The 25,625-nt window shown below is 39.2% G+C and overlaps 1 protein-coding gene across 1 annotated transcript in view; it reads left to right on the top strand.

Moving 5' to 3' along the window:
• Window positions 1-25,625, top strand: part of BDP1 (B double prime 1, subunit of RNA polymerase III transcription initiation factor IIIB) — a 437,422-nt gene that overhangs the window by 225,543 nt on the left and 186,254 nt on the right. Inside the window, exon 25 of the mRNA XM_053701442.1 lies at window positions 21,184-21,377. Within this exon, the coding sequence (XP_053557417.1) occupies window positions 21,184-21,377 (194 nt within the window). The remainder of the gene's footprint in view (window positions 1-21,183; window positions 21,378-25,625) is intronic.

Raw genomic sequence — 25,625 nt, 5'->3', positions numbered from 1 at the left:
ACTTTTGGTGCTGGGTCTGTTGCCTGGAACGAGGGTCAGGGATCTGTCGGATCTATTGATCTTTGGCCACGTATCATATATTGTGAGCCTTCCTTAAGAGGAGGCTTCGCGGTAGATCCTTCTTGGCAGGTAGTTTCTCTACTGTTTTTCCAGGTTCTGGTATCTTCTTCCCGTTCCTTTTTGGGAAGAAGTTGTTCTGCACTCTTGGAGTCGTCCTCCTTTGAGGATGGTCCTGTGCAGTCTAATGCCTAGGGTTGGCGACTTGGGCCGCTAAGTCCTCCGTTGCTGCAGGACGCCTGTGGCTTTGGAGGAATATAGTCGGATATTTTGATACTGTTTCAGCAGCTTCCGGGGACAGTTTTGTCTTTGTTCTTTCCTGGGTGCGAGTTGGCACTCTATGTAGGGGAGGGGTTTTCCTTCTCCTTTTCAGTCTCAGGGCATTAATTAATCCTTGGTTTCTAGGCAGATTGGGATTTCTCCCTTTGCCCTGTTAGGTGGTAGGGTTTTTTCATTGGTTTTGCCTTTGTTTTATTTTGGGTTACTCTTTTGAAATTACCTTTGGGGTTTCTTTCGCCCTAGTCTCTTATCAGAGTCCTTTTTCTTCCCTTCTGGGGGAATGTGGATGTTCCCCTTACTTTTGGTAGGGGGTGAGTTTGTTTTGCGGGCTGAGTACCTGCGGGACTTTGTTTCCTCAGGGGCTTTTTGGTTCAGTCAAATCTAATAATCTGAGCGGTCTCTAGCAAGGCCTTGCTGGTTATAACTGTTGGGCAGTTACTTGGGCTGTTTCTTTTTGTCCCTTAGGCTTCTAGTGAAGCAGTTTTCTTGTCGGGAGTTTGGGTGTTTTCAGGCTGTGGTGCCCTCAGAATGGGCCGCCTTTTGTACCCGCCCGTTTTGCATGCAGTGTCCTCTATAGCTTGGGTATTGTTTATAAAGAAAAACTTAAATTATGCTTACCTGATGATAATTTTCTTTTCTTCAGACGGGGAGAGTCCACAGCTCCCCGCCCGCGTTTGTGTGGGGTGGCTGTATTTTTTGTGTTTTGTTCTTCTGGTACCTTTTTCACCCTGATATTTCTTCTACTGTTCCTTGTTCCCTTGGCAGAATGACTGGGGGATGAGGGAAGTGGGGAAGTATTTAAACCTTTGGCTGGGGTGTCTTTGCCTCCTCCTGGTGGCCAGGTACTGCATTCCCAAAAGTAATGAATGCAGCTGTGGACTCTCCCCGTCTGAAGAAAAGAAAATTATCAGGTAACCCTAAATTTAAGTTTTTTATGTTAGCTATAAATAAAATAACACACTAAGCAATTTAATAACGATGACTTAAAGGGGCAGTCTACACCAAAATTATTGTTTAAAAAGATAGCTAATGCATTTACTTCCATTTCCCCAGCTTTCCACAGCCGACATTCTTATATTAATATACTTTAGAACTTTTAAACCTCTAAATTTCTACCTGTTTCTAAGCCACTACAGACAGCCTCTTATCACATGCTTTTTTATTAGCTTTTCACAACAAGAGACTGCTAGTTCACATGTGCCATATAGATAACATTGTGCCCCTGGCGGGGAGCAATCCACTAGCGGAATTCGGCATGACACGAGTACTATTTTGCGCTTGCGTGCAATCCCGCCACCTGCCCACACACCCCCAATCACACGTTGGCAAGAGTGGTCAATCTCCCTGATCGGACAAGACCGGGAAGAATGAAATTCTCCACCTCTTTGATGACTTGCTTGATAAATCGTGACTGCAAGTTTTCTTGTGAGAACCTGTAGTCATTTGTGAGACAAAGGACTTGATAAATCGAGCCCTAATTGGCTAAAATGCAAGTCAATAGATAATAAATAAATAGCCATGTGATAAGGGGGCAGAATGTATAAAAAGAACAAAGGGGCGCTTCATGTGTAGTATCATTAGGATAAAGAATTAAATTCAAATTAATAGCCAAATGTGTACTCGCAGAAGCACACTTTATGTGCTGGTAGTAGCAGGCTGTAGATTGGGATAGGTGTAACAGCTCACCCACAACAAAGACAATTCCTTAATATTGATGAACTGGAAGGACAATAAGAAGGCATGCACTACATGTGCGGATCATCCAAGATACAGTTGCGACATTTCTAATAAGTTTCACAAGTGGGTACTCACATTTAGGGCGAACACACCAATGTGCTGGTAGGAGCGGACTGGCAATTTGGAGAGGTATGTCAGCTCACCTCTTGAACTCCCAGCTGAAGTCTGTGTCCAAAAATGTGGCAACTCCACAAGTAGGCGATGAGATGTATAAGGCAGGTAGGATTTTAAGATGAATATGTCCACTCAGTATGGTAATAGAATAAAAACAATTTTTATTTTAAAAACAAAATATATAAAATAACACCGTAGTGTTAGAAAAGTGGACCCAGGGTGGTCTCGGTGACCCCCTTTAACATGCAACGCGTTTCTCGGTTAAACAACCGTTTCCTCAGGCATATAATAATACATCCTACTCCTAACTCTGCCTTATATCTACTAGCTGACATTCTAACCTCTTGTTAGGAAGGGAAACTCCCTAATTGATCCTGTGCACCTGTGTATTCTCAGAATGTTTAACCATTATGTTTCCCTGTCAGTTCTCTTACATTCCCTTTCATATAAAAGCAATATTTCCTCCTCTATATCTTTTCATTGTAAGTAATATCTTTTATAAAAAATAAAATAAAATAAAAACTGTGCTATATGGTATTATCACAGTGTACTACAGTGAGTGCAGAATTATTAGGCAAGTTGTATTTTTGAGGATTAATTTTATTATTGAACAACAGTCATGTTCTCAATGAACCCAAAAAAACTCATTAATATCAAAGCTGAATAGTTTTGGAAGTAGTTTTTATTTTGTTTTTAGTTTTAGCTATTTTAGGGGGATATCTGTGTGTGCAGGTAACTATTACTGTGCATAATTATTAGGCAACTTAACAAAAAACAAATATATACCCATTTCAATTATTTATTTTTACCAGTGAAACCAATATAACATCTCAACAATCACAAATATACATTTCTGACATTCAAAAACAAAACAAAAACAAATCAGTGACCAATATAGCCACCTTTCTTTGCAAGGACACTCAAAAGCCTGCCATCCATGGATTCTGTCAGTGTTTTGATCTGTTCACCATCAACATTGCGTGCAGCAGCAACCACAGCCTCCCAGACACTGTTCAGAGAGGTGTACTGTTTTCCCTCCTTGTAAATCTCACATTTGATGATGGACCACAGGTTCTCAATGGGGTTCAGATCAGGTGAACAAGGAGGCCATGTCATTAGATTTTCTTCTTTTATACCCTTTCTTGCCAGCCACGCTGTGGAGTACTTGGATGCGTGTGATGGAGCATTGTCCTGCATGAAAATCATGTTTTTCTTGAAGGATGCAGACTTCTTCCTGTACCACTGCTTGAAGAAGGTGTCTTCCAGAAACTGGCAGTAGGACTGGGAGTTGAGCTTGACTCCATCCTCAACCCGAAAAGGCCCCACAAGCTCATCTTTGATGATACCAGCCCAAACCAGTACTCCACCTCCACCTTGCTGGCGTCTGAGTCGGACTGGAGCTCTCTGCCCTTTACCAATCCAGCCACGGGCCCATCCATCTGGCCCATCAAGACTCACTCTCATTTCATCAGTCCATAAAACCTTAGAAAAATCAGTCTTGAGATATTTCTTGGCCCAGTCTTCACGTTTCAGCTTGTGTGTCTTGTTCAGTGGTGGTCGTCTTTCAGCCTTTCTTACCTTGGCCATGTCTCTGAGTATTGCACACCTTGTGCTTTTGGGCACTCCAGTGATGTTGCAGCTCTGAAATATGGCCAAACTGGTGGCAAGTGGCATCTTGGCAGCTGCACGCTTGACTTTTCTCAGTTCATGGGCAGTTATTTTGCGCCTTGGTTTTTCCACACGCTTCTTGCGACCCTGTTGACTATTTTGAATGAAAAGCTTGATTGTTCGATGATCACGCTTCAGAAGCTTTGCAATTTTAAGAGTGCTGCATCCTCTGCAAGATATCTCACTATTTTTTACTTTTCTGAGCCTGTCAAGTCCTTCTTTTGACCCATTTTGCCAAAGGAAAGGAAGTTGCCTAATAATTATGCACACCTGATATAGGGTGTTGATGTCATTAGACCACACCCCTTCTCATTACAGAGATGCACATCACCTAATATGCTTAATTGGTAGTAGGCTTTCGAGCCTATACAGCTTGGAGTAAGACAACATGCATAAAGAGGATGATGTGGTCAAAATACTAATTTGCCTAATAATTCTGCACTCCCTGTATAGTGGAATAATATAGGATTATGTTTGTTGTATTAATAATGTAAATCTAGGTGGGGTCACGTATTGCACCTGTGATGCACTAAGTGCTGTTCTACCTTCCTCCAAGCCATTGGCGTTATACACGCGCCCAAACCCTCAGACCCTGGGAGGCTTGGATAGTTCTAATCCACCACTGCTGGAACCTTTATAGTGCTAAGACAAAGCACTTACGATATAACTAAAAGGACCTGCCTTGTCCTGAATCATACTATATATATTTCTTCCTATACTCTCTCCTTATGCTGGTCTAAGAGAGACAAGGCAATTGAAGTTGGAAACTGGGACATTGTATTGCTACAAACACATCGTATACTGCCATATCACAGGTGCGGTATGAGGGAGCCTCCCGCTGCTAATTAACTTATTGCACTTGTTTGCTCTGACCACTTTGGAGAACGAGATATGCCTATCACAGAAGCTGTCCTGGTTAAAACCCTGAACTCTGTCTCCTGACGGGTACGCTACTCTCACCTAGATCCGGAGGTCATCGCGGTGTGCTGCTCATATGCCTTGTTCTGTCCGGCAGGTTTGGCTGGCTGCTTGATCGGCCCCTGGTGGCTGTGGATATTTGCATCTCCGGTTACAGAAGGTGAAAGGAAGCCATACCTGAGATCCGTGAGCTCTCATCTTTCATCACCTGGAGTTCCCTCCCACCGGTGCTGCGTGAGGGACCAGGCGGCTGATGTTTGACGGGCTGTTCCAGAGGCTCCGGATCTGATTCTCTTCGCTCTGCCGTGTATGGGGTCAGACCCACACCTGATTAACGGGCTTCACTTCTTGGTACCCCCGCCCACCGATGTTGCGAGAGGGGGATTGACCCGGAGAGGGGCTTCTTAATTTTCTTCCCGCTGATTCAAGTGGTGATACTCGAGGTAAAGAGCTGACCAGCTACCCTGCAAGCACTGCCTTCTTGGAGAAGATTCCAAAGACGACGCTCATCAGAGCTAGCCCTGAAAGGAAAATTGAACTTGAGAATTCGACACTACCATTGCACTGAGCTGCAAGGTATAAGGTATCCCCTATGCAAAAGCTCAGATTGGAAGGGGGAAAAAATATTGACAGTTCATGTATAATTAATGACGCTTTATTGATACACTAAGCTTAAGAAAGATTACAGTTTTTTTAGAACAAGGGTGTGAGGACCTTAAGGAAAAGTGAGACCTAAATGCAGAAACGCAATTATTAATTTATCTATATATTTTTTGGAGGAACAGGGCAGTTCATTGCGATTTTCTCTGACTGCGTGTCACTAATTTTTGTTTAGCTGCTTGTTCTGTCCCTGCTTCCTGCTGTGCAAAAGATATCAGAGCTTTAAAAGACATTGCTTTTTGCTTCTATTGCCAACTAATATATGGACGCTTTCTCTACACAGCACTGCTTTGAAACACAAACACACAGGCTTCAAAGGAAAAAGCACATAGTGTATAACGGTGTCAACCTTATAAATACCGACTAACTTTTTTTTTTTTCACATACTCCTTGAGGAAGACAAAGTGAACAGAAGAAATTAGTATGCTTTGCATGGCTTATTAACCCTCTCGCAGAACTGGCTGCTTGTTTCTTTCTGCAAAGGGGGAAAAGGGAAAGAGGGGAAAGGTTCAGAAGGGAAGAGGGGAAGAAGGAGGAAGACTGGAAAGCCACTGCTTTTGTTTATACCAACAAACTAATACTTGCATGTTCCATATCAATAGTAATGTTTTGTTTTGAATATGGGTGTATAGGTCTCAACAGAAATAGCATATAAAGCATAAATGATTAATTTGATGAAGGTTAAATAAGGCATCTAACAGCGGCTGAAGTCAAGACACAGTGGTGAACTATAGTTTAAGTGTCAAAGCATATTTCCCTCTGTGCTTTTCACTCTAGGAGGGTAACGAATCACTGTACTAGTGCAAATAGTTAGGAATTTTTGTTGTAATACATATACAAAGCTAGGTACAGGTCAGATCTAATTATTAACGAATACAAAAGTAGAATACATTTGTGACCCTCCCTGTATCATACAGTATACCCAATCCAGAGATATAGAAAATCAAAGTACAAAAATTGTCATCTATAGGTATATATCAGATCTGGCGATAATTAATGAAGTGAAAATATTCTTTATATAAGTAATAGACTGTTAAAAGATATATACAGGCATTAAGGGGAGTACACCAATGAAGCAATCCCCCTGATTTCACATATTGGCAAGTTTAATTGTGAACACATATAACACGTTAGTACAAAATACAAGCAAATTGGATACTGGTATATATAACTATAGACTAATCCTCCAGGAAATAGGCCAATTATTAAAAAAAAAAGAGAAAAAAGGGGAAAAGGAAGGGGAAAGAAAGGAAAAAGGGGCAGTTTTCTGTGTTTCTCTATAACTGCCTGCGTTACTAATTTTTACTCAGCTGCTTACCCTGGTTTGTTCCCTTGTGGTGCAAAAGATAACAAAGTTTAAAGGACATTGCTTTTTGCTTTTATTGTCAATTAATACATGGATGTTTCCTATACATAGTATTGTTTTGAAGTATAAATACAAAGGTTTTAAGGAAAATAGTATATAGTGTATAACGGGGTCAACCTTGCAGACACTGAGCACTAAATAGTGGTTAAAGTTAGGACATAGTAAGGAATTATAGCCTAAGTGTTAAGGTATATTTCCCTCTGTGTTTTTTTACTCCAGGAGGGCAACGAATTACTGCCCTAAATAGCTGAAAATTTTTGCTGGGATATATACATAAAACTGGGTACAGGCTACACCTAAATAATATTAAATACATGAGTGGAACATATTTGTGACTCTTTCCGTATCACATAGTATACTTAACTAAGAGAAATAGAAAGATATCACATAAATATTCTCCCCACCAAGCGAATTTCAGGCGTGACGATAATTAGCAAAGTAAAAATATTCGTCATACAAGAAAAAAAAAGGAAAAAAAAAAACTGTTAAGAGACATACACAAGTCCCAAAGGGGATAAATAAATGAAGTAGATCCCTTGATTTTGTATATTGATAAGTTAAAATATGAACATAGATCAAATCTGAGCACAAAGTATAAGCAAATTGGATACTGTTATATATGAAATAGGAGAAAAGAAAAAATTGATATATAGAGTAAGTTTGTTTGGCGCAACTCTTGCTCTCCCTGGTTTTTCTGGGATTGTGAGCCTTACAGTGAGCAAATAAAGTTACTATCAAAGAAATAGACAAACGCGCTAAAAAATAAAAAGTACTAAGATACTCAGAAAAAACTGATTGAATTCCTTTAAGATACTAAGCAACATACAGCCATAATTTAAAACACCTTAACTTTTTTTTTTTTTTTTTTCTCCACACCCTCACTGAACACCCTCACAACTCACTTCCTCACCCCTTTTTTTTTTTTTTCTTCAATATATAACACTATACTTCACTATTTGGCACCCATAGGTGGGGGAACTTATCCCCCGCCCTCTCTTTGTTTTTTTTTTCAAGCACTTAACTAATTCATGGATAAATTTGTATACACGCACACCAAGACCCCTTCACCAGTTATGGCTGCCAGACACAGAGATAAGAAAAACAAAAATACGACAGAAACACAGGTAGAAATCCACTCGCTCTCCTCTAATCTCTCCTATAATAAAGAAAGCGCAGATACTCAAGCATTGGTATCCAGCATAATTGAAGCACTTGCCCCAAGATTTGAATCTCTCAAACTTGAGATCAAACAGGATATTGTGTCTCTTACAAATGAGGTCCGACAATTTTCAAGCAGACTTCAAGAAGCTGAACAAAGAGTGTCAGACTTGGAGGACACTAGCTCAATTCACAGCTCTAAATTAGCAGCTGCGGATATAACATTGTCCAAAATACAGGCTAAAATAGAGGATCTCGAAGATCGTTCACGGAGGAACAATTTAAGAATAATAGGGGTCCCAGAGGGGAAACAATACGAAGATTTGGGAAAGTTCATTTCTGAAACCCTAGTACAAATACTAGGATTACCTTCCTCCTATCCTCCAATAATAGTCGAAAGGGCCCACAGAGTAGGACGTCAAATTGATGAAGGAAGAGGGAAGACTAGAGCTAGACCAATAATAGCTAAACTACTAAATTTTCAAGATAAGATGGTAATCTTTCAGTATTACAGAAAGAACCAACCTATCTCCGTAGGGACAAACAAAATACTATTATTTCAGGACTTCTCCGCTGAAACAGCGGGAAAAAGAAAAGAACTGTCCCCCTCTTGTACGAAACTTATTAAAGCAGGTTACCGTGCTACTATAATTTACCCAGCTAAATTAAAGGTCACTTTTAACGATGAAGTTCATTTTTTTGAATCTGCAGAAAAAGCAGAGAAATTTGTAGAAGAACTAGGTAGGAAGGATAATAGATGAAAGAAATTTGCATATTTCTTCAGCTTACCGATCACAGTTAGACACATGAGGCAAGGTGTAAATTCTACTAGGGGGTTATGCAGGGCCCCAGGGGGAATGCCTGCATTAGGAGGGTACTTAGCTTTAGGAATTTTCTTCTTTTTTTTTTCTTTTTTTTTTCTCTTCTCCTTCCTTTTTTACATATGGTTCGGTTTCTGGGCGGCTGAGAGATGGGCAGGTTAGATAAATGTAAAATAACCTCTTGGAATATTGGAGGTCTCACCTCCCCCATCAAACGAAAATCAGTTTTGGCTCACCTTCAAAAAATTGGTACTGATATAGCTATGCTACAAGAAACTCACTTAAACTTGCAGGAAGTGCTAAAGCTGAAGTTCTCATGGGTAAAGGAAGTGTATGCCTCTACAGGCACAAGAAGGAAGAGAGGTGTGGCAATTCTGTTAGGGAAAAGAATAAAATATGAAACTCTGCACAGTATCTCAGACCCGGAAGGGAGATATATAATTTTAAAATTAAAAATAGAAGGAATTCTGTATACACTTTGCAATTTATATGCTCCTAATGTGTTCGATCCAATATTCTGGGACACTCTGCAATCAAAAATAATTTCTGAATCAACAGGATATTTAATTATAGGCGGGGATTACAATATGGTCCCACACCAACCCCTGGATAGACTTAGACAGAAGCCTACAGTGGGGAGGAATAAGCGAGATAGCTTGGAAACCAAAATGTTTAAGAAAATCTCCCAAAATTTGTTAGTTAGGGACATATGGAGACTACAGAATCCAGATCTAAGAGATTTCACCTGCTTATCCCGAGCGCACAAAACTCTATCTAGAATAGATTTATTTCTTATTGATGAAAGATTGTGTAAAATGAAAGTTATAGCCAAAATACTTCCTATTTGTATATCAGACCATAGCCCTATAACAATAGAAATTCAGTATAATGATGTTAAATTAAGATCTTCTCGCTTTTTCTTCCCCACATGGCTAACGAATGATTTAAAATTTAAAAATTGATTAAAAAGCAAATACGAAGAATATGCTGAATTTAATAAGACTTATGCTGACCGCCCAGACATTTTCTGGGAGGCTGCAAAGGCAGTTCTCAGGGGGGAAATGATTTCATATATTGCTCACAGAAATAAAACAATAAGAATTAGAGAAACTGAAGTGACAAAAGCTGTAACTAACTCATATAATCGCTACTTGCTTGATAACTCCCCGGGAAATTGGGTCAGATATATTGGAGCAAAAAATGAAAGAGATTCATTCCTAACTTATAAAGAGACCCAAAAGGAGCTTAAACTCCAGGCAAGACTATATCGCTATGGTAATAAGGCTGGAAAGTTATTGGCCAATTTGATGAAAAGAGAAAAAAGATCCCCATTAATAGATAAGCTTCTGCATAAGGAAAAAACATATACAAACATAGAAGATATCTCTAACATTTTTTCAGATTACTTTAAAGAGATCTACTCCCTGAGGGACTCAGATGAATTTTGATGAATTTTGGAGCAATTTTGGAGCAAGATTACTTACCCTGTACTTGACGGTGAAAAAATGTTCATGGTTAACTCCCCAATTTCTCAGGAAGAAATTTTAAAGGGTATTCAGGATCTCCCATCAAACAAGGCACCCGGTCCGGGTGCATTACCAAATGAATTTTATAAAATCCTTGCACCATCCATCGTTTCACCGTTAAGTAAACTTTATAACCATATGTTTATCGATGGAAAGGTGGTCTCGCCTCTATTTTGTGCATCTCATACTACTTTGGTTCTTAAACCCGGGAAGGATCCGACGAAAAAGGAATCTTACAGACCCATAGCATTATTAAATTCCGATTACAAGATCCTGACATCTATTTTAGCCAAGAGGCTGCAACTGGTACTCCCGGAAATAATACATAAAGATCAAGCAGGATTTTTGCAAAAACGAAATTTAACAGCAAAGATCAGGGAAGTACTAGTCATTATAGACTATTTTTTTTTTTTTTTTTTTAAAGTTTATTGAGATTCAAATTTTTACATAGAAATAAACATACAAAATAAAATCAATTACATTCTTGAATCATTTTGCGTCTTACTTTTGAGGGGGTGTGGATAGGGGGGGTGGGGAGGGGGAGGGAAGTTCAAGTAATGTTACAATAATTATCAATGTTGAGAGGAGGATTCATTGTGCAATAAAGTGTACCGTCCAGGTCTGTTTGTGTTTCTAGCTTTGCTAAGGGCTTTTCTGAGGTTTTTTTTTTTTTCCTTTTCATTCAGAAGAGGAGTGTATGTAGGTTTCCCACACAAGAAGCATCTGGGCGTATAAGTCTAAAGTTTTATTTTTCATGTAAAAGTATTCTTCCATAGATATAGTGCGATGGCACTCTGCAAGCCATTGTGCCAGGGAGGGGGTCTTATCTGATTTCCAGTTTCTTGCAATCAGAATTTTAAAACTATTGCTCAGGATATGAAATAGTTTTTTTAATGGAGTAGAAAGTTTTCTCGGGGTCTTGTTAAAGAGCCATAAGCAAGGGTCTAAGGGAGTGGGTATTCCCAGTATTTTACTAGATTCCTGCGCTACCTTGTTCCAAATAGGTATTAATTTACTGCATTGCCACCATATGTGGGACATGTGGCACTCTTCAGATCCACATCTCCAGCATTGAGCTGATTTAAGTTTATATATTTTTTTACATCGTTCTGGTGTTAGGTACCATCTTTGAAGTATTTTTAAATTAAGCTCAACGAATTTGCAGGAGATTGAGGTTTTTTTAATATTTGTGAAAATTTGCAAGGCATCTGTGTAAGTAATTTCTATTCCCAATTCAGTGTTCCATCTGTCTATGTAATATGGTAGAGCTCCGTGCGGTTGTTGTGATAGGAGGGAGTGTGTAATAGATAGAGCGTGTCTGGTTGGGGTGCTTTTATGGCAAATAGATTCGAAGGGTGTCATTGACCTAATCATGTTATTGGATTGTGGGTGTGAAGTGATATATGATTGACACTGTCTATAGAAGAACCAGTCTCCAAGGACGGAGAAGCCCTCAGAGACTAGCTCCTCCACGGTAGGGGAGTGTTGTTCATTTCCCAAGTGGTGGATCTGTAAGGATCTGATGGAGCTACCCGCAAGTCTGGCTGCCATTGAGAGGCCAGGTCGGAATTCGTTATTGTGTGTTAACGGTGTTAAAGGTGAGAGTTTTGTCGAAATATTGGGGTACTCAGTCAGAACTCTGTCCCAGACTCTGAAGGTTTCTGATATAATTGGTGTGGTGGTTTTTAAGAATCTATCTCTGTCCCTTGGCGACCAGCAGAGTTGGCCCAGGTGTTGGTTGTGCGTCATGTCATGTTCAAGTTGTACCCATGATTTGTCGTTTAGGTTCGAGCACCAATCTATAATTCGTTGTAAGAATGTAGCTTGTCTGTATCTATGGAGATCTGGGACTCCGAGGCCTCCCATTTGTATGGGGAGGAGCATTATCTTTTTACTAATTCTCGCTCTATTGTTGAGCCAAATAAAGTTTAGGATGTTTGATTGCAGGGTGTTGAGGTAGTTTGTAGGAAGGGGGATGGGTAGAGTTTGGAATAGGTAGAGGAGTCTTGGAAGGACGTTCATTTTAATTACGTTGATCCTCCCTAACCATGAAATATGCTTCTTTTTCCAGGAGGAGAGATCTGTGATAATTCCTTTAAGGAGTGGTTTGTAATTTAAAGTAAAAAGGTGATCTGGGGATGGCGTGAGTTGGATACCTAGGTATTTTAGTGAGCTTGTTTGCCAGCGGAATGGGCATATGTGTTTGATTAAGTCTATTTCCGTCGTTGGGACATTAATGTTCATAATTTCTGATTTCGTTTTATTCATTAGAAAGTTAGATACAATGCTAAATTCGTCTAACTGATGTATGATGTGCGGTATAGTGGTTAGAGGGTTAGTGATGCAGAACAGCACATCATCGGCATATAACATAATCTTGTGATGTGAGTTGTGTATTTGTAGACCTGTTATTAGGGGGTGGTTTCGTATTTTATGTGCTAGTATTTCTATTACACAGGCGAATAGCAGCGGGGAGAGGGGGCAGCCCTGTCGTGTACCGTTTGTGATATGAAATGGGGCCGAAAGGGAACCATTTACGCGGACCCTGGCTGTTGGGGTAGAGTACATGGCGAACACCCGATTAATAAAGTCTTGTCCCACACCCATTTTTCGTAATACCGCTCTCAGAAACTGCCAACCAACGCGGTCGAACGCCTTCTCCGCGTCGGTCGACAGAACTAAGAGCGGGATTTTTTTGTGTGTAGCGTATTCTATAAGTTGTGTAACCCGGACAGTATTGTCTTTTGCTTCCCTGGTTGGTACGAAGCCGACCTGGTCTTTTTCAATTAGTTGCGGTAGTACTGTGTTGAGTCTTACTGCGAGAATTTTAGCGTATATTTTTAGGTCTGTATTTAGGAGTGAGATTGGCCTAAAGTTTTCTACATAATCAGGGCTTTTTCCAGGTTTAGGTATAATGGAGATGAAAGCTTCCAGTGTCCTAGTGGGGAAAGGGTTCTCCGGTGTTATCGAGTTAAAGAGAGATAGAAGGTGCGGGGAAAGGAGATCTATGTATTTTTTATAGTAATAGTTAGTGTAGCCATCAGGGCCTGGGGCTTTGTCCGTGGGGAGGTCTTTTATGGTTCTTTTAATTTCAAGTAGGGTAAAGGGGTTTTGTAGAAAAGTTTGTTGTTCTTCTGTCAGTTGAGGAAGTTTAACGTCTGATAAGTATTTATCAATAAAGGATGCGTTAGGTTCTGAATTGTGTGTATGTGAGTCTGCGGGTTTCGTAGTAAGGTTGTATAGTTTTTCATAGTAGGAACGGAAGGCTTCAGCGATGTTTGAAGTGTCATAATATGTTTTGTTGTGGGACTTTATTGAGAGAATGTAGTCGCGTTGGGTTTTGCGTTTTAATTTGCGGGCAAATAGTCTACTGCATTTGTTGTCTCCTTCATAATGTGTCTGCTTGAGTTTGAAGGCAAATGCTTTGCATTCTTTATCTAGAAGGTTGGTCACTGTCTGTTTCGTCTCTTGTAATGTTTTAGCTAATTGTTGGTTGTCAGGTGTTCTTTTAAGTTGTGATTCTAGATCATTTGCTTTATTCAAGGAGTCATGTAGCAATTGTCTCTGTTGTTTTTTGTAATGGGAGTGCATGCTCATTAATTCACCTCGTATAGTTCCCTTATGCGCCTCCCAGATGTTCTGGAATGAGGGTATAGAGTTAATATTAAAATCGAAGAATTCTTTTATTGCTTTTTGAATTTTATCATTGTATAGTGGGTGATCTAATAATTCCTCATTGATTTTCCATATGTAAGTGGAAGGGGAAGCTGAGGGCCATTGTATTGTGCATGAGACTATAGAGTGGTCTGACCAGGTCGCTGGGATTATGGATGATTGTGTAGTTAATGAGAGAGTAGTTACATCAGTTAGTATGTAATCTATGCGAGAGAAACGTGAATGTGGATGAGAAAAGAACGTAAAATCATCTGTCTCAGGGTGATGTATTCTCCAAACATCATGTAGTGCCAGATCTCTTAAGCGTTGCTTTATTACCGTCAGTGCTCTATGTGGTGTTGATGAAGTGTGATTCGAGTTATCTCGGTACGGGTCTAGGGAAACATTAAGGTCTCCTCCCATTATTAACATACCCTTGGCCACTTCTAAGATTTTCCCAGTGAGGGAGGTTATGAATTTGTCTTGTCCAGTGTTTGGAGCATAGGCGCTTACTAGGGTGGCAATAGTGTTAAATAGTTTCCCCACTAGTATTATATATCTACCTTCTGTGTCTTTATGTGAATCGAGTAACTGAAAAGGTATACCCTTCTTTATTAAAATTCCAACTCCATTAGTCTTGGCACTGTTTGAGGAGTAATATGAGGGGCCAAATTTATAGAAGAAAGTTTTAGGTTCTTGTCCCTTTATGAAATGGGATTCTTGTATGAATATCAAGTCCCCTCTCTTATGTTTGATATCTCGCATAACTATGTTTCTTTTGTGTGGGTTATTTAGGCCCTTAGCATTAATCGTTAGAAAAGATAATTGTCTGTTATTGGTTTTATTTTTACTCATGGTGATTTATCCTTGGTGGGACTACGTTGTGTCGGGTATGTGGAGACAGTGTTAGGCTATTTCTCAGGCCTGGACGGTATAAGAACCAACATGGAAATGTGAAATAAAAAGAGCGTATACATTGTACATTTATAGGAGTGAACAATATGAACATTACAGTATGTTTCATTATGCTTAAATGGTCATCAATGGGGGTAGGATAGTTAACTAGGGGGGGGGGAATGGCTAGAAGCCAAAGGGAGGATTGAAATTCCTTTCATTTCAATCTGAGGTTTACAGCAGCAAGAATGTAAATATTAAATATAAGAATAACAATGTGATTATCTATGCTAATGGCTATCAACCAAAACCTTGTTAAATTAGAAAGGCCCTTATAGGGTTATGGTGGAGAGAACAGATCAACAGGAAATAACATTTTGCTTAACTTAACTAGCAAGTAGCTAAACAGTTAGTGTACTATCTTCTGACTAGTAATGGTAACAGGTTTTACATTTCAAGGTCTTACCCAGGATGAACAGTTCAAATAAGACAATTGTCTTGGTCAGTCTCTTAGTGATACAGGAGAAATGTTCATATTTTCTTTTCGTTTCTTAAGGGACTGAACTTTGTTCCAAGTTGTTTTCTGCAAGCTTGAGAATGGAGTATGTGCAGCTGAGGGTTGGGGGCCTTCGGCTGAGGAGGGTGGGCCAGGTAGTTTCAAGGGGATTCCCAGTCCTTTAGAGAGTTTGTCCAGGTCTTGTATACCTTTGTAAATGATGGTAGTTCCTTCATGGGGTACGATTAAGCTGAAGGGGAATCCCCAGCGATATTTGATGTTTCTGTCCTGGAGTATAGAAGTGATGAAGCGGGTTTCCTTTCTCTTTTGTATGGTGCTGGGGCTCAGGTCCGGATAAATCTGTAGCTCATGGTCCATGTATGTGATTGTGTGGGAGGATCTAGCTTTCTGCCATATGGTTTCTCTGTCGTTAAATCTGAGGAATTTGAGGATAATGTCCCTGGGGGGAGCATTAGGTGATGGTGGGGGACGGAGAGATCTATGGGCTCTTTCTATTTCTACCGGTGGGGCCTGTTGGTTTCCCAGTATTTGACGGAAAAGTCCTTGTAAGTATTCCAGCAGGTCTGTTGGCTTTATTATCTCGGGTATGCCTCTGATGCGGAGGTTACTCCTCCGTCCCCTATTCTCTAAGTCCTCTATCTTTTCTTGTAGGGCTTCTAATTTGCTTTCATGTGTGCTGGTTTGATTGTATAATGAGCAGACAGCTTCAGTGGTTATGTCTTGCGTTTCCTCAACTGTTACTATCCTCTCTCCCATCTCTGTTATGTCTTTGCGCAGCGTGGATAGTTCTCTTGTTATGAGAGATTTGAGAGATTCAAAATCTTCTTTGGATGGTAGTTTTGCTATGTCCTGTTTAAGTTGTATCATGTAGTCAGGAGATGATATTGGGTCATTTTGGAAGGTGCCGTCTGTGGAGTTTGATTCTTGTGTTTCTGATGTATTGGATTGGAAAAAGGAGCTTACCAGCGTGTTGGACTGCGACTGTCCTTTAGGGTTTTTGTCCCCTTTGCCTTTGTTCTTGGATGTCATGGTTGCTGCAGGTGAGCAATTCAGAAAATTCAGTGTGAGAACTTGTGATGCAGCAAACTGCAGAAGTCTGTTTAGGCCTGATGGCGTATGTTGTGGTTTATGCACAATGCGCAGTGCTATGCGTTAATTTCTGGTTCGTGTTGTCCTTCTATATTTTATGAGGCAGTTTTAGAGTATGTTCTCTTGTTGATCTGTTGAAAACTGTTTTGTTCAGCTCCTTAGAGGATTTCCCAATACTGTGCTGATCATTTTATTGTTATTTTTGTGATCCGTTTTTACGGCATGTTATGCATTAAGTGGAGTTATTTGTACCGTGTTCTCTCTGGTGTGAGACGTGTGGAGCCTTTTATGAACAAACTGGTGTGAGCTCTTACCCCATCGGGTCTCCAGTCATCGTGTATTGTGAGGGATCCTTTACCGTCGCAGTTGCGAATTTGTAAAGATGGCGACGGAGCGCTCCGTTGCTCCTGCTTTCTGTTAAATTGCATGCGGGTCCGGTCCCTCCTGGTTTCGAGTTTACTCACATGTGGGACTTTGGTTGTTTAACCACTGTTTGCAGCTGGTTGAAAGAGCTAGACACTGTTTTAAGGGTGACAGGTCTTGGTGCTGTGCCGGAGCGATGTGACTATGCGGCCATTTGCCTGCTTGGCCAAGCTCCGCCTCTCCATTATAGACTATTTTAAGTCTATTGAGTTGTTGGGGCAGAGGAGAGAGGGTGATTCCCCAGATCTAGCAATTGTTTCAATTGATGCAGAAAAAGCATTTGATTCAATTCATCATGATCACTTGCTCTCGTCTCTCCACAGGTTTGGTTTCAGTGGGCGTTTTCCTAAATTTGTGGAAAACTTATATAAAAAATCATTTACGAGGCTAATTGTCAATAATACATTCTCCTCTGAGATACTACTGGAAAGGGGAACGCGCCAGGGATGCCCCCTCTCTCCTCTTCTCTTCAACATTTCAATTGAACCTCTGGCAATAGCAATAAGAACACAAATGGAAGGAATTAAAATAGGTAAAGCAGAGCTTAAAATCGCCCTATACGCGGATGATATCTTGCTGTACATCTCTAATACGCGAAATAATATACCTATACTTGTCTCAATTATAGAACAATTCGGATCCTTCTCGGGTTACAGGATCAATGTGTTAAAATCTGAGTTATTATGGATTAGAAGACATCCAGACTCCTTGATAGAAATTCCTTTCAGAGTCTCAGAATCATTTAGATATTTGGGGATAATGATCACCTCTGATTTTGATAAATGCTATGATCTTAATATAAAACCAGTACTGAGAGAGATTGAGATGAGTTTGAAATTATGGCAAAATCTCCCACTCTCGATCTCAGGTCGAATTGCCGCATTCAAAATGATTTTGCTCCCAAAGTTATTATTTATCCTACAGAACACTCCAATAATTCTAAAAAGGAAGGATATCGAAAAAATTAATAGTATGATGAGAATTTTTATATGGCAGAATAAAAAACCCAGAATTTCGTTAATGAAACTTTCACTCCCTAGGAAGTACGGTGGACTTGCACTGCCGGATATACAATTCTACAACCTGGCCTCACTGGCCCGAATTGTTGTAGATTGGATTCTAAACAAAGATTACGTAACAAATAACGAACTCGAAAAAAATGTAAGTCTACCGTACCTCCCCACAGCCTTAATACACTGCGATCCTAAGGCAGTCCCCCAGGAAATTAAAATATTCAAAACATTAATATATCCATTACAGGCGTGGAGGAAGATATGTAGGTTATTATCTATCAAAGGAAAGGTCTCCAACTATATGCCAATTAAAGGGAATCCTAAATTTCAAGCGGGACTACAATCGGCACCTTTCCAAAAATGGCATATATTAGGCTTGAATAATATCTCTCAGATGATAGACTGGAATGGCCATTGTATAAAAACATTTGAGAGTTTAAAAAGAGAATTCAGCCTCAGCAATAAAGAATTCTTTGCATATTTACAAATCAGACACTTCATAACTAAGATGATAAATGAATCTGGTTGGAACTGGTCCTGGGGGAAGCTGGAGAATTGGCTTGTGTTGGCGAAAAATGGGTTTATGTCAATCTCACCATGCTATCAATTATTAATATCCAATAAAGGGGAGATGAATCTAGGTAACTTAGCAGATGCATGGGATTCTATGATATCTCAATATCCCATAAATCTAAATAAAATCCAGACTTCTATTTTAAAAGTATCACAAAACACTCTATCAGCCACATGGAGAGAATCCCACATTAAGTTACTGTATAGGACTTACTATACTCCAAAAAAAGGGACAAGATGCGGAAATACTAATTTCTGTATATGTCCAAAATGCTCATTACCCTCGGCAGATCTTATTCATATGATCTGGGACTGCCCTAAGATTAAAAATTTCTGGGCTAAAATAGAATACTGGATTAATCAAGTTTTAAAAATCTCTCCCCTGAGGCTAGACATAAGCTCTGTAATCTTTTTATGGGAAGCAACAAAAGACCTTCGGAAGCATAATAAAATAGTTAATATGATTATTCTGGCGGCAAGATATTTAATTTTTAAAAAATGGAAAGGAAGGACAAGTCCCAGTATAAATGAGCTTAAAAATTGTCTAAAAAAGCAATATATGATAGAGCAAAGAGACACTAACATAGAAGAAGAGAAGGATATTGAAAATTTCTTTAAAAAATGGACAATTTTCATTAAAATATTCCCACTTAATGAAAGAGAATATATGATATACCCATTTAGGAACTCAGAACTGGTACTATTGGGACTATGGTAGTCTCCTTGCTCATCTTTCAGCCCACCCTTTTTTTTTTTTTTTTTTTTTTTTTTTTTTGTTTTTGGTGATGGTTAATGTTTTGTTTTGGTGTTAATATATTTAGTACTGGTTGGTTATTTAGGTCCCCCTTCCCTTAGTTGATCAGGTTAGTTAGGTGGGTTGATCTATATGTGAATAAAGGATCTAAGACGGGAAGGGAGGAAAGAGAAGGAAGGGGAAGGAAGGAAAAGGGCGAAATTCAACAACTGCTTAGGTGGTTACTTTAAAAATAAGATATAGTACGACAAAACAAGGTAAATCATGGTTTACGTTGCACCTGAAAGTTTAATTTACAGAATAAGCAATATGTCACTATGTTCTATTTATTTTCATTATGAATACCCTGAAGCTAGGGGAAAAAATTCAAAAAATGAGGTTGAGACTACTTTTTTTTTTCTTTTTGTTGTTTTTTTTGTCTCTTTTGTTTTTGTTTTCTTTTTTGGTGATGCAACATAAATACTAACATGTTTTTCATGATCTGTATATTGTGAATATTTTTCTTCTGTACTTATGCATTTCCTTTTCTTTTTTGATGTATCACATTTATGCTGTATTGTGATCTTAACCTCAATAAATAAATAAATAAAAAAAATAATGTAAATCTAATTCTCTTTGCAGCGTATTTACCTTGTCAATTTAATATGTTAGTTTCTTGCAATAATGCTAGATTGTATCTAATATAATGATGTTATAACCCTAGTTCCTATTGCATTGTATTTATCATATTGATCATGTTGTACCCATATTTTATTTTTGATCAATTTCGCACTAACCTTAGCCGTCAATGATTTGACTTGTGTAAACTCCAATGTGTGGAAGATAAGTGATGCGATCCGATTAGGCAAGTTATATTTTGCTGTTTTCCTTAATAGTGTATAAATCTAAGCGTCCTATTTCCGTGTTGTGTGGTCAGCTGAGCAGCAATGAACTGCCGAGCTCCGCCGTTGCCATGGAGACTGTGCCTCTTTTGGATCGGCCTATCGTGATAGAGGGGTGTGTACAGACTTATGTCTATGTCTGTTGCATGGGCTGTCAATCTCCGCCGTTACCATTAAGACAATGTCTCTTAAGGATTGGCCTATCATAATAAAGGGGTGTATACAGACACATGCCTATGTCTGTTATGTGTCACTATCGGTTGGATTCTTTTAGCTCTTATTTGAGTCAAAGAACAATACATGTGTTTATCTATAAAAAATAATAATAATGGGCATATTACTAGTGATTTAATTTAGTGATGCCGTTATTCGCAATATTGTTGTCATTTGTTGATATATTCGAAGTGAGAGAATTTTACCCCTGTTGTAACTAAAACAAAATAATACTGCTGTATCATGTAGCGTGTAAATGGGGTTTAAATGGGAAAGCCTATCACGCTTGTATTAATGTCCCTTGTATTATACGATATAATAGTATAGTTTCATTTTATGATTTTTATTATGTCATTATAAATCTATATATAGACTATCTAGTTAAGATAGTTCTAAATGATCTAGTCGGCCCTATTTTTTTTTTTTTCATTTTTTTTTTTGATGACTTGCTTGATAAATCGTGACTGCAAGTTTTCTTGTGAGAACCTGTAGTCATTTGTGAGACAAAGGACTTGATAAATCGAGCCCTTATTAGCTAAATTGCAAGTCAATATATAATAAATAAATAAATAGCCATGTGATAAGGGGGCAGCCTGCAGAGGCTTAGATACAAGGTTATCACAGAGGTAAAAAGTGTATTAATATAACCATGTTGGCTGTGCAAAACTGGGGAATGGGTAATTAAGGGATCATCTATCTTTTTAAAAAATAAAACAAATTGGAGTAGACCGTCTCTTTAAATTACATCAGTTCTTTTGAGATTCATTACTTTTACTTTTGCACTAAATATTTCTCTAGTTTTATATAAAACCAAAATGTTAAACTTAAGGTATAGGTCGTTTTAATATGTATTATTCTTTTTCTGCAGCACTTTAAGAATGAAGACAAAAATACATCAGGTGCCATAAATAGAGACAATGAAAGTTCAACAGTATTACAGTGTACTAAGGAAGAATTCCATTCTCCTGAGTTGTCTTCAAGAACTCCAGGGCAGGTTAATGATGACGACTCTTCTTCGAGTCTAATTGAGTCGTCTGTGGATAATAGTACTCCAACATCTATGTAAGGTTTTATTTTTATTTTTTTGTGTGCGTCAGGGGAAGTCTCAAAGTTATTTGCTGTCTAGAGAATAAGAAAACAGTATTTTAAGGTATGTGTGTGTGCATTGGGTGTGTGTGTGTGTATATATATATATATATATATATATATATATATATATATATATAATCCACTGAAATAAGTGCACTACCACAAACAATAGATTCCAATTCGGCTAGGGTGCTATAGAAAGTTCAATATCAAGGTTTAACACAAGCTCTCACTGGACTTGAAAAAGGTGAAATAAAAAGTATTTATTCCATATATAAACATGTGTGTGTGTGTATATATATATATATATATATATATATATATATATATATATATATATATATATATATATATATATGTATATATATATATATATATAAAAAAAATTAAAAATTGAAAAAGGATACTAATTCTAGAGAAAAAAGTTTGTTGTTGAACATACTTTTAACCTCTGAAATACATTTAAAATGAAGGGGATTTAAATAGGATTTTTGCATTTATGACACTTTTTTCTCACTGTTGGTTGATAATACTTTATATAGAAATATACTGGTATTTTTCTCCTTACACAAATGAAAGAAACCTGTTTTAATAGGTTGGATTTTTCATTTTGTAGAAAAGTAAAGGAAAGTCAGTTTAAATTTAAACCGAAATTAATACAAGCAGTAAAAGTTGTGCAGTTGCTGATTGGCTGGTAAGCACAATGAGCAATCTTTTAGTGAGCATTAGTTGAAGATACTGGTTAGCCAATGAGTAGTTGTACACAACTGACACCATTTTGTTCATTTAGGTATTCATGTTTTTTTGAAGCAAAGCAAAAATAATTCTCTTATATAGGTTCTAGAAAATGTTTGAATATTTATATATTTTCTCCAACATAGGTGTGTCCGGTCCACGGCGTCATCCTTACTTGCGGGATATTCTCTTCCCCAACAGGAAATGGCAAAGAGCCCAGCAAAGCTGGTCACATGATCCCTCCTAGGCTCCGCCTACCCCAGTCATTCTCTTTGCCGTTGTACAGGCAACATCTCCACGGAGATGGCTTAGAGTTTTTTAGTGTTTAACTGTAGTTTTTATTATTCAATCAAGAGTTTGTTATTTTAAAATAGTGCTGGTATGTACTATTTACTCAGAAACAGAAAAGAGATGAAGATTTCTGTTTGTATGAGGAAAATGATTTTAGCAACCGTTACTAAAATCCATGGCTGTTCCACACAGGACTGTTGAGAGCAATTAACTTCAGTTGGGGGAACAGTGAGCAGTCTCTTGCTGCTTGAGGTATGACACATTCTAACAAGACGATGTAATGCTGGAAGCTGTCATTTTCCCTATGGGATCCGGTAAGCCATGTTTATTAAGATAGTAAATAAGGGCTTCACAAGGGCTTATTAAGACTGTAGACTTTTTCTGGGCTAAATCGATTCATTATTAACACATATTTAGCCTTGAGGAATCATTTAATCTGGGTATTTTGATAAGATTATATCGGCAGGCACTGTTTTAGACACCTTATTCTTTAGGGGCTTTCCCAAATCATAGGCAGAGCCTCGTTTTCGCGCCGGTGTTGCGCACTTGTTTTTGAGAGGCATGACATGCAGTCGCATGTGTGAGGAGCTCTGATACTTAGAAAAGACTTTCTGAAGGCGTCATTTGGTATCGTATTCCCCTTTGGGCTTGGTTGGGTCTCAGCAAAGCAGATACCAGGGACTGTAAAGGGGTTAAAGTTAAAAACGGCTCCGGTTCCGTTATTTTAAGGGTTAAAGCTTCCAAATTTGGTGTGCAATACTTTTAAGGCTTTAAGACACTGTGGTGAAATTTTGGTGAATTTTGAACAATTCCTTCATATTTTTTCGCAATTGCAGTAATAAAGTGTGTTCAGTTTAAAATTTAAAGTGACAGTAACGGTTTTATTTTAAAACGTTTTTTGTACTTTGTTATCAAGTTTATGCCTGTTTAACATGTCTGAACTACAAGATAGACTGTGTTCTGAATGTGGGGAAGCCAGAGTTCCTTCTCATTTAAATAAATGTGATTTATGTGACAATGACAATGATGCCCAAGATGATTCCTCAAGTGAGGGGAGTAAGCATGGTACTGCATCATTCCCTCCGTCTACACGAGTCTTGCCCACTCAGGAGGCCCCTAGTACATCTAGCGCGCCAATACTCCTTACTATGCAACAATTAACGGCTGTAATGGATAATTCTGTCAAAAACATTTTAGCCAAAATGAACACTTATCAGCGTAAGCGCGACTGCTCTGTTTTAGATACTGAAGAGCATGACGACGCTGATAATAATGGTTCTGAAGGGCCCCTAAACCAGTCTGATGGGGCCAGGGAGGTTTTGTCTGAGGGAGAAATTACTGATTCAGGGAACATTTCTCAACAAGCTGAACCTGATGTGATTACGTTTAAATTTAAGTTGGAACATCTCCGCATTCTGCTTAAGGAGGTATTATCCACTCTGGATGATTGTGACAAGTTGGTCATCCCAGAGAAACTATGTAAAATGGACAAGTTCCTAGAGGTCCCGGGGCTCCCAGAAGCTTTTCCTATACCCAAGCGGGTGGCGGACATTGTAAATAAAGAATGGGAAAGGCCCGGTATTCCTTTCGTCCCTCCCCCCATATTTAAAAAATTGTTTCCTATGGTCGACCCCAGAAAGGACTTATGGCAGACAGTCCCCAAGGTCGAGGGAGCGGTTTCCACCTTAAACAAACGCACCACTATACCCATAGAAGATAGTTGTGCTTTCAAAGATCCTATGGATAAAAAATTAGAAGGTTTACTTAAAAAGATGTTTGTTCAGCAGGGTTACCTTCTACAACCAATTTCATGCATTGTCCCTGTCGCTACAGCCGCGTGTTTCTGGTTCGATGAGCTGGTAAAGGCGGTCGATAGTGATTCTCCTCCTTATGAGAAGATTATGGACAGAATCAATGCTCTCAAATTGGCTAATTCTTTCACCTTAGACGCCACTTTGCAATTGGCTAGGTTAGCGGCTAAGAATTCTGGGTTTGCTATTGTGGCGCGCAGAGCGCTTTGGTTGAAATCTTGGTCAGCTGATGCGTCTTCCAAGAACAAGCTACTTAACATTCCTTTCAAGGGGAAAACGCTGTTTGGCCCTGACTTGAAAGAGATTATCTCTGATATCACTGGGGGTAAGGGCCACGCCCTTCCTCAGGATCGGCCTTTCAAGGCCAAAAATAAACCTAATTTTCGTCCCTTTCGTAGAAACGGACCAGCCCAAAGTGCTACGTCCTCTAAGCAAGAGGGTAATACTTCTCAAGCCAAGCCAGCTTGGAGACCAATGCAAGGCTGGAACAAGGGAAAGCAGGCCAAGAAACCTGCCACTGCTACCAAGACAGCATGAAATGTTGGCCCCCGATCCGGGACCGGATCTGGTGGGGGGCAGACTCTCTCTCTTCGCTCAGGCTTGGGCAAGAGATGTTCTGGATCCTTGGGCGCTAGAAATAGTCTCCCAAGGTTATTTTCTGGAGTTCAAGGGGCTTCCCCCAAGGGGGAGGTTCCACAGGTCTCAGTTGTCTTCAGACCACATAAAAAGACAGGCATTCTTACATTGTGTAGAAGACCTGTTAAAAATGGGAGTGATTCATCCTGTTCCATTAGGAGAACAAGGGATGGGGTTCTACTCCAATCTGTTCATAGTTCCCAAAAAAGAGGGAACGTTCAGACCAATCTTAGATCTCAAGATCTTAAACAAGTTTCTCAAGGTTCCATCGTTCAAGATGGAAACCATTCGAACAATTCTTCCTTCCATCCAGGAAGGTCAATTCATGACCACGGTGGATTTAAAGGATGCGTATCTACATATTCCTATCCACAAGGAACATCATCGGTTCCTAAGGTTCGCATTCCTGGACAAGCATTACCAGTTCGTGGCGCTTCCTTTCGGATTAGCCACTGCTCCAAGGATTTTCACAAAGGTACTAGGGTCCCTTCTAGCTGTGCTAAGACCAAGGGGCATTGCCGTAGTACCTTACTTGGACGACATTCTGATTCAAGCGTCGTCCCTTCCTCAAGCAAAGGCTCACACGGACATTGTCCTGGCCTTTCTCAGATCTCACGGATGGAAAGTGAACGTGGAAAAGAGTTCTCTATCTCCTTCAACAAGGGTTCCCTTCTTGGGAACAATAATAGACTCCTTAGAAATGAGGATTTTTCTGACAGAAGCCAGAAAAACAAAACTTCTAGACTCT

The sequence above is a fragment of the Bombina bombina genome, chromosome 2 (assembly GCF_027579735.1).
Source record: "Bombina bombina isolate aBomBom1 chromosome 2, aBomBom1.pri, whole genome shotgun sequence".
NCBI lineage: Eukaryota > Metazoa > Chordata > Amphibia > Anura > Bombinatoridae > Bombina > Bombina bombina.
Note: the sequence above shows the minus strand (reverse complement) of the source record. Positions and strands in the feature narration are given on the sequence as shown.